Below are 9,644 nucleotides of genomic sequence, written 5' to 3'. Positions count from 1 at the left end.
TCCCTGAGCAGGGAGATACTACAGCCCTATTGGCTCCCTGGCATTACGTGGGGCGCTCCTGAGGCTCATGGGACTTGTAGTCCCTTCCAAGAGCCTGTCCCTGGTAGGCTAGTGTCTCGCGCGCGTCTCCTGCGCACGCGCGAGCTGCCTGTATGCCTCCCGTCATCTGGGTCTTACCGCGCATGCGCGAGGCAATGTGCAATGGCGGCGCCCTGCTTCGGGAACCACCGGGAGCCTCGCAACGCGGTCGCGTCCCCGGCAACCACCCGCACGCATCCCCAGCAACCGGCTGCATTCGATCTCTGGATTCCTAGACATTTCCAAATCACAACTTTATGGATGTCTGACAGCCTGCGGTGGATCTCCCGCAGATGAGTGTAATCCATCTGAGATAATATACCTCAAACGCGCATGATCTAGCTCCCTTTGTGAGTGTGCTACTATAGTTTCTTTTCATTTTGGCAATAAATGTCTTACAGTTCTACTATGTGGCACGTGATTCTCTTTTCTTCTCTTCAATGGATTCATGTGGATGCAGGTTATCCTCCAAGAAGCTGCAGAATTGTTATGGTCTACATATATCCTTTTATATGTAGCCCTGTGTGGTTTGGGCTATAGGTATGCCCTCCTCCTGGCAGTAATACCTGGGTAAAGGCAGGTTGCCAGGAGCAATCATGGGGTTTCCCCACTTCATGAAGGGCAGTGAGTCAGTGAAAGTAGTGTCTTCAGGCCTTGTGTCCAATTAGAGACACAGGAGGTGGTGCCCACTGGAGCTTACTTAATGTACTGCAACTTCCTATTTAGTCAGTTGGTCTCTACCTTGATAGAGACAGGGTACCCGTGCCAAGCTGCCAGGGCTCTGGTAGGCTTGAGGCCCTCCCTTCGGGGAGTTTGGGGTAGTTTGGGGTAGACCCAGACCTCCTATCTCACCAAGGGATAGGAGAAGAGCTAGAACCATTCTTGGTGCCCTTGGCTGGGAGTTTGGTTCAGGGACATCCTAAAGGGGAAGACTTGCTGTGATATGTGCTGCTGAATAAGGAAGACCAAATAAAGAAGCGGATGCATTTTACCTATACCTCCTTCCTGAGATTGAAGTATATTGGGAGGAGGGGGACATGTTCTTTTGCAGATACTTCACCCCTTACAGCTGGGGGCTGCACAAGATGGAGGCGCTGTACCTGTAAGTAGAATTTGGGCACAACCCCAGAAGCCTGTTCTGGTATTCCCCTTTACCATCATGCGGGAGACTCAGGGTCCCCTGTTACCAGTGGAGTTGGAGGGTTGGTCAGCGCACGGAATTTTGCTCAAACGTAGAGATAAAAAGAGATAAAAAGATATGGAACACGGAATTAGTGTTTTGGTAGCCAAACAGTACAATGGAGAGTAGAAAGATTAATATACTTAACAATATTTTTTTAAAAGAGAAAATTTCTTAAATAAAATTCCTTAAATAAAATTCCTTAAATAAAATTCTTGAATAAAATTGTGTGGTTTATTGAGCTATTTGTGGGCAAATGCAAAATGTGTGCTATAAGTGGATGACTAGCGGGGCTTCTGTATGTTTGTATAGCCTGCTGTTGGTCTGGGGTTAAAAGGGATAACGGGGCTGGTTAGCAGAGTCTAATGTGCAGTCTTTCCTTCACGCAGTGCTGCCAGAAGCAATGAATGGCTTTCTCACCCTCCCAGTGGAGGCAGTATGTGAATTGCTTCTCTCCCGGGTGCCCAATTTGAAAGAAAAGGGCCAAACTCGGTGAGTGAGCAAATAAGATTTATTAGGTATAAAAAACAATATAACACTCACGATACAGCTTTGGAAACAGCCCAGCATCAGCCCGATCGTCCGGTATTTTTCCTCTCACCAGTGTGCCTCCCGTGGTCGCGTCCGACGGCGGGACCGGAAGAGGAGGTTTTACCGGATGTCAGCAGGCTGGCTGGGTCCTTCAGTCAATGGGCTCCGGCAGGGAACTACACGTTTCGCAGTGATGCTTCGTCAGGTTCCTGCCGGATGACCTGTGTCCTCCCTCTTTATAGGCTGATATCTAATTGATGATTGGATTGGCATCAATTGGTGCTGATACAATTACATAGCGTAAAACAACCTTTATTCCTTGTTGGGTGTTGGACTATTGTCCAATGATGTGAAAGTGTGATTAAAAAGCTAAATACATACATAAAACATACAATGGTGGTGCAGACAGTAATAATATTATATAAAACAGTTGATCATGCACACATGATATCTATTCAGCAGACTAGATCTCTGTTATTCTAGTTATCTCTCTTGTGGTACTGTACAAACAATTAGTGATTAGGGCAATATGCACATGTCTTTAACAAATCTCTTAAAATTGGATGCAGGTGCAGCAAAATACATTGTGACCTTAACCTTTAAACAATTTGTTAAACGAATTGACTTGTATTCCCAAAATAGCTTTTGCATTTAGAATTTACATTTCTGCAGTGTGTAACATTTACGCTAGATGTGTTCATAGCTCTGCCAGTATGTGAAACAGCTCAAGTTCTGTTTTTAGAAGGGTGAAAAATTTAAAAGTTGTAAATGTCAAAAAATATATTAAAAAGGAAATTTTGGGGCAGCCATATGGTCTCCCTGATGTGTACAATAAAAATTTTGTGTTTCGCCCATGCTGGAATGATATTTTAAAGATATTTTAAGATTTATAAAAATATATAAAAATATATTTAAAAATATATTTGAAGTACTTGTATGTGTCTTGACTCTCCCTTGTAGTTAGTTTAGAGAATAGCAATGGTATCTGAATGAAATAAAATATATTCTTTAAAATGATCGGTCAGTAGTTTAAAATAATGGTGAGTAATTAAAAATGTGTGGAACTCATATTTTAGTGTATATTCTCAGTGTTTAAAGTGTGTGGTTCGTCGGGGATTTGATCCCACGGTCATAATGGCCCTCACTCAATAGCAGTGTGATAAGTTAGCTATGCTACACAGAGGCAGATAGACTCCATATACTCGTTGGTATAATAGCAAACATGTTAACATAAAGAAAATGTGTATAGGAATATGTACGGAGAAGATGATAGATAACAAATGTGAATGAATCATCAAATTGCGGCGGTATTGGTACAAAAGTGGGAGAGGGATGGAGAGAAAGGAGAGAGAAAGAGAAACATAATTAGTGTGTTAGCAATTTATTGCTTTATTCAAGAAAAGCCCCAATGTCGATGTCAATGTTAAGACCTTGGGGTGCTAGCGTCTTTAATTTGTAAATCCATAATGTCTCCTTTCGTGCTAGTTTTGTAAGTCTATCTCCCCCTCTCCAAAGGGGGGGAATCTGTTCTATGGCTCTATAGGTCAAGAGCCATAAGGACTTAACATTGACATCGACATTGGGGCTTTTCTTGAATATAGCAATAAATTGCTAACACACTAATTATGTTTCTCTTTCTCTCTCCTTTCTCTCCATCCCTCTCCCACTTTTGTACCAATACCGCCGCAATGTATTGCTTTATTCAAGAAAAGCCCCAATGTCGATGTCAATGTTAAGTCCTTGGGGTGCTAGCGTCTTTAATTTGTAATGTCTCCTTTCGTGCTAGTTTTGTAAGTCTATCTCCCCCTCTCCAAAGGGGGGGAATCTGTTCTATGGCTCTATAGGTCAAGAGCCATAAGGACTTAACATTGACATAGACATTGGGCTTTTCTTGAATAAAGCAATAAATTGCTAACACACTAATTATGTTTCTCTTTCTCTCTCCTTTCTCTCCATCCCTCTCCCACTTTTGTACCAATACCGCCGCAATTTGATGATTCATTCACATTTGTTATCTATCATCTTCTCCGTACATATTCCTATACACATTTTCTTTATGTTAACATGTTTGCTATTATACCAACGAGTATATGGAGTCTATCTGCCTCTGTGTAGCATAGCTAACTTATCACACTGCTATTGAGCGAGGGCCATTATGACAGTCGGATCAAATCCCCGATGAACCACACACTTTAAACACTGAGAATATACACTAAAATATGAGTTCCACACATTTTTAATTACTTTACATTAATTACATTATTTTAAACTACTGACCTATCATTTTAAAGACTATATTTTATTTCATTCAGATACCATTGCTACTCTCTAAACTAACCACAAGGGGGAGTCAAGACACATACAAGTACTTCAAATATATTTTTAAATATATTTTTATATATTTTTATAAATCTTAAAATATCTTTAAAATATCATTCCAGCATGGGCGAAACACAAAATTTTTATTGTACACATCAGGGAGACCATATGGCTGCCCCAAAATTTCCTTTTTAATATATTTTTTGACATTTACAACTTTTAAATTTTTCACCCTTCTAAAAACAGAACTTGAGCTGTTTCACATACTGGCAGAGCTATGAACACATCTAGCGTAAATGTTACACACTGCAGAAATGTAAATTCTAAATGCAAAAGCTATTTTGGGAATACAAGTCAATTCGTTTAACAAATTGTTTAAAGGTTAAGGTCACAATGTATTTTGCTGCACCTGCATCCAATTTTAAGAGATTTGTTAAAGACATGTGCATATTGCCCTAATCACTAATTGTTTGCACCACAAGAGAGATAACTAGAATAACAGAGATCTAGTCTGTGGAATAGATATCATGTGTGCATGATCAACTGTTTTATATAATATTATTATTGTCTGCACCACCATTGTATGTTTTATGTATGTATTTAGCTTTTTAATCACACTTTCACATCATTGGACAATAGTCCAACACCCAACAAGGAATAAAGGTTGTTTTACGCTATGTAATTGTATCAGCACCAATTGATGCCAATCCAATCATCAATTAGATATCAGCCTATAAAGAGGGAGGACACAGGGCATCCGGCAGGAACCTGATGAAGCATCACTGCGAAACGCGTAGTTCCCTGCCAGAGCCCATTGACTGAAGGACCCAGCCAGCCTGCTGACATCCGGTAAAACCTCCTCTTCCGGTCCCGCCGTCGGACGCGACCACGGGAGGCACACTGGTGAGAGGAAGAATACCGGACGATCGGGCTGATGCTGGGCTGTTTCCAAAGCTGTATCGTGAGTGTTATATTGTTTTTTATACCTAATAAATCTTATTTGCTCACTCATCGAGTTTGGCCCTTTTCTTTCAAATTGGGCACCCGGGAGAGAAGCAACTCACATACTGCCTCCACTGGGAGGGTGAGAAAGCCATTCATTGCTTCTGGCAGCAATCCGTGAAGGAAAGACTGCACATTAGACTCTGCTAACCAGCCCCATTATCCCTTTTAACCCCAGACCAACAGCAGGCTATACAAACATACAGAAGCCCCGCTAGTCATCCACTTATAGCACACATTTTGCATTTGCCCACAAATAGCTCAATAAACCACACAATTTTATTCAAGAATTTTATTTAAGGAATTTTATTTAAGAAATTTTCTCTTTTTAAAAAATATTTTTAAGTATATTAATCTTTCTACTCTCCATTGTACTGTTTGGCTACCAAAACACTAATTCCGTGTTCCATATCTTTTTATCTCTTTTTATCTCTACGTTTGACCAACCCTCCAACTCCACTGCAACTACAAGAAGATTCCGGGCTTTATCTTCTCTACTGGTCCAGCTGAAGAAAACAACAAGGGCAAGTATACACTACCCTTTCTTTGGTTACACATTACCACACAGGCAGCATCACAAGCCTAAACAAATAGGGAGCGCCCCAACCTCTTTTCTTTTTGTCCCCTGTTACCAGCAGGTATGCACCACTCAGACTGATGTTACCAGAGCAGTATTTCCCCTAGGAGACCCTATGTGAGATTGGATGGGGGGAAACAGGGTTACATATATATTATTTATGGACCTTAACTACCTCTAATTCATGTATGGACATTTGCTTGCCATTGCATACTGTTTATAGTATTGAGACATATATTGAATTATGGCAAGAAAGATTCCCAAAGGGAACACACAGGTTTACCAAAAAAAATTATATAATTTTATTAAATGTGAACAATATAAAAACAAGGGAGAAAGGATAAAATGGAGGGGAACTCCTAACTAACTCCTCAAGGGACAAAAAACATACTATAAATCCTGGAAATAACAAAGTGATATGGTAACACAATGTTAAAGGTCTCCGCTTAAGATGAAAGCAGGGGAGACTTATAGCAACTGATGAATGACTCCCACTGATAGTGGTTGGTAGACCGATTATGATAAAGATACTACAAAATTATAAAGTCATAGAGCCATGCAACCTCTGGCTACTGAATTCCTCTACTTCCCTATCACAGCATTAAGCTTAAAGGGTATTATAAAATAGCAAACGGTACCTGTACCAGCAATTAACCTCTGGAGTGCCAGACAATCAACCACATATGAGGAGTACTGCACCAATTAGGGAAAGGTCTTTCAATTTTGACCGGTACACATACCCTACAAGGTACAGTACTCAGCTGATAACTCGGTATTCGCATATACAGGAGTTCCAGCAGTGCCATCATACACACCAGTAATGCATCCTCTATACTAGCATTCACTACAGCCCGGTCATTACACACCTGGGGTGTATATGTACTAAGCACTACATGCCTGCTCCTATATACCACCATCTATATAGGGTGGTGTCAGTAATACAACAGTAGGTGCACTGAGACCTAGATCTGAGTATATCAAATCTATAATGTACTAATAGCTGCATCACTTATACAGCATAGTATAGGTCCTATATAAGAGCATCAGCTAGTATATCATTACTGGGGCACTATATCTGTGGTCTTAACTGCCGTTATAACTACAGAGACCTCTAGCCCATTCACTCCATATGAGGAATACTAGGGCCAGTGAACTATCCTAACACTGGAAATTAACATTACAATCTTTTGGACACACATATCCATTAGATTAAGTAACACTTGGTCATATTTAATCATTGTTTTAAACCCCAATATTTTAACGTTTTTGTCATTTAATAAAGTTATTTTAAGCAAATCACCAAACCACACTGAAATAGGGTGCTATCATTAGGGGTTCTGTCTGTCCATTTGTGTATACTGAATTCCTCTGCCTAGCATGTAAGTCCTGGTTCCAGCGCAGGCAGTATTACGGTTAAATCTGCCCTTGTTGTAGTAAGCAGTCCCCTTGAGTGACGGGGGGGGGGTGGCTTATGGTCTGGGTACTGCCCATACGGCTCTGAGACCTGGATGCCCTCCCCTGGTAACAAAAAGGGTCTGCAGCCTAAATTTAGAGAGTTGGAAGTGTGGAGCCAGGGCTATGGTTGACCTTCATGCTCCTTGCCTCACTGCTTGGGACTCACTCTAAATTCCGCTATTAAGAGCGCTGTTCAATAGAAGGGACCATTTATACATTTGACTAATCCTACACAATACATATATCGCCACAATCATTAGTTTCTCCTTTTCTTTGGATCAACCCCCTCACCCTTTTTTTGTTTTGTTATTGTTTGCCGTCTTCTTCCCATTACCTTAATATTAGATTATATCAATGTCACGAGAGAACAGAATTTATATATAATAACTGGGCCAGATTTAACAAGATTAGGATATAGTAAACTGAATTAGTTTATTTCCTATGATCAGAACAGACAATACATCAAGCAAATAACATTACAGAAATATTTACACTTACTGGGGTTGGATAATGAGATAGCAGCTCATTTAGTTGTTACAGTCACGACAAGCACATACATAAGGGGTGCAAGCAATTATATAGATGCAGGACCCCATTCCTAACATGGCAGTTCAGTTATTGGTGAACGATTACCTTGTCCCAATCACAGGTTGACAGGTAACGCGAGAAGCAGGGTTTACCCAGGGTTTACCCAGCCCCTCATTAATACACCCCTCCCTTGGTCCTACTTGGCCAGCCCATTTATAAAAAGAGGCCTGGGTGCCATTATGTCTAGTAAAATGCTTATTGTGGTAGAGACCCTTCTTGTAGGGGTGTTACATTTAACAGGTCACAATGGTTAGTGTGCATTTGTGATACATGGCGGCATATGCAATGAGGGTGAGTCACCTCCATTGATGTACAGGTCTTTCTCACCTTTGGCTAACTTCTCTACAGGGGACAGTACATCACAAAGCCTTTCAATGAGCTTCCTTTGATTGTACAATTACATATCAAAGCTGCCATTTGGCAAGCTTTCAAACCTATATCCAAACTTATAGGAAAACCAGAGATAACTCATAACTATATTTCCCAGGTAGTGATCAGATGAACAATATGTATGCGACATGTGTTCTTGGCATAGTAAAACATATCCAAATGTCACCTTTCTAGCATAAACACATACAGAGATATGATTCTATGGGGTTTACATTATAACAAATACATGGTTAACCCCTATCTCCACAATGACTCGCCTTGATTGCCTCATTAACATATCAGAGGGCTCATGTAACTCGCACTGCCTTTCTGAATACAAATATGGCATAAACTATTACATGGTGAAATCATACTTTCTATTACTATGAAGGGGTTAACAATCCCTAGGCCGCCTGCTATAGGTGGGATTTAACTGGTGTCCAAATATCACCGTTCTAGCATGTATGCAGCGAAAGTTATAATTTTTTTACACTTTATCCATTGTCAGGGATACAATACAATTCTCCCCCTCTCTCCATGTTAATACATAACATAGCAATTAACACACAGTACTGCTGGTGAAATACATCTAAGACCTGGGACAATTCTGCTGAAGTGGGGGAATGCAGCTCAACATATACACAGATCCCATTAACCCCTCATATCCCAATCAGGATAACAGGATATATTCAATAACACACAGTACTGCTGGGGAAGTACATCTAAGACCTGGGACAATTCTGCTAAAGCGGGGGAATGCAGATCAACATATACACAGATTCCATTAACCCCTTGTGTCCCGCATGATTGCAGTAATTCCGGCTGGGTGTGACCCCTTTCTTACAAGCCTGGCAGCTGCTCTCATGACAATCAATATATGCAAAAAGATCAAATTTGCCTACCTGTTTTGATGATGTCACTTAATTCATACAGAAGTAATTTATTGTCTCCACCAGCATCTAGCCGCTGTTCCATATAACTATTCAGCTCATATACTACTGCTTGCATATTTGTATCCTGGTACTGCTGAATAAAGAGGAAGAAACATGAAATTAGAGTGTGATTAGGGAATCAAAATTAGGAAATCATGTAATTTGTATGATATGCATATTAATAACGATGCACACATTTGAGGGCCTAAAACCAGACAATCAAGAACAAGAGGATTGTTTGTGTTCTCCAAACCCTGGTTCTGGAAACACTTCTGGGTTGTTCTGGACCACATGACCGTAACTACATAGTCGATTCGAACTGAGACGTAATTTGTTGTTTTCTCTCAGAGCTATTATTGTGTTTATTGTATTATATAGATCTGACTGCAGGGAAAAAGATGACTATCTGAGAATTTTTTTTAATGATAAAACAAAACTCTGATTCCTCTGCTTTAAAGGCTTTTGCGATTTAGCACGTTTTTTTTTTAGGAATCAGATGGGGTGATCTAGAGAGGCCCCTACTTCAACGCAAGTCCAGATGCATTGTGAAATTGGGATCACGTAGACATAATTGCCTTAATGACTATATGGACTTTTCTATGGTTTTATGATC

General features: G+C 40.4%; 1 protein-coding gene across 6 annotated transcripts in view; it reads right to left on the bottom strand.

The window, feature by feature from the left end:
* PDE10A (phosphodiesterase 10A) overlaps positions 1-9,644 on the bottom strand; it is a 938,782-nt gene that overhangs the window by 559,418 nt on the left and 369,720 nt on the right. For 5 of the 6 annotated variants that reach the window (XM_075596713.1, XM_075596710.1, XM_075596712.1 and 2 more), the window contains one exon: positions 9,002-9,125. In XM_075596713.1, coding sequence (XP_075452828.1) covers positions 9,002-9,125 — 124 coding nt within the window. The remainder of the gene's footprint in view (positions 1-9,001; positions 9,126-9,644) is intronic. The other variant, XM_075596711.1, reaches the window with a different exon arrangement.

The sequence above is a fragment of the Ascaphus truei genome, chromosome 4 (genome assembly GCF_040206685.1).
Source record: "Ascaphus truei isolate aAscTru1 chromosome 4, aAscTru1.hap1, whole genome shotgun sequence".
Classification (NCBI taxonomy): Eukaryota; Metazoa; Chordata; class Amphibia; order Anura; family Ascaphidae; genus Ascaphus; species Ascaphus truei.
Note: the sequence above shows the minus strand (reverse complement) of the source record. Positions and strands in the feature narration are given on the sequence as shown.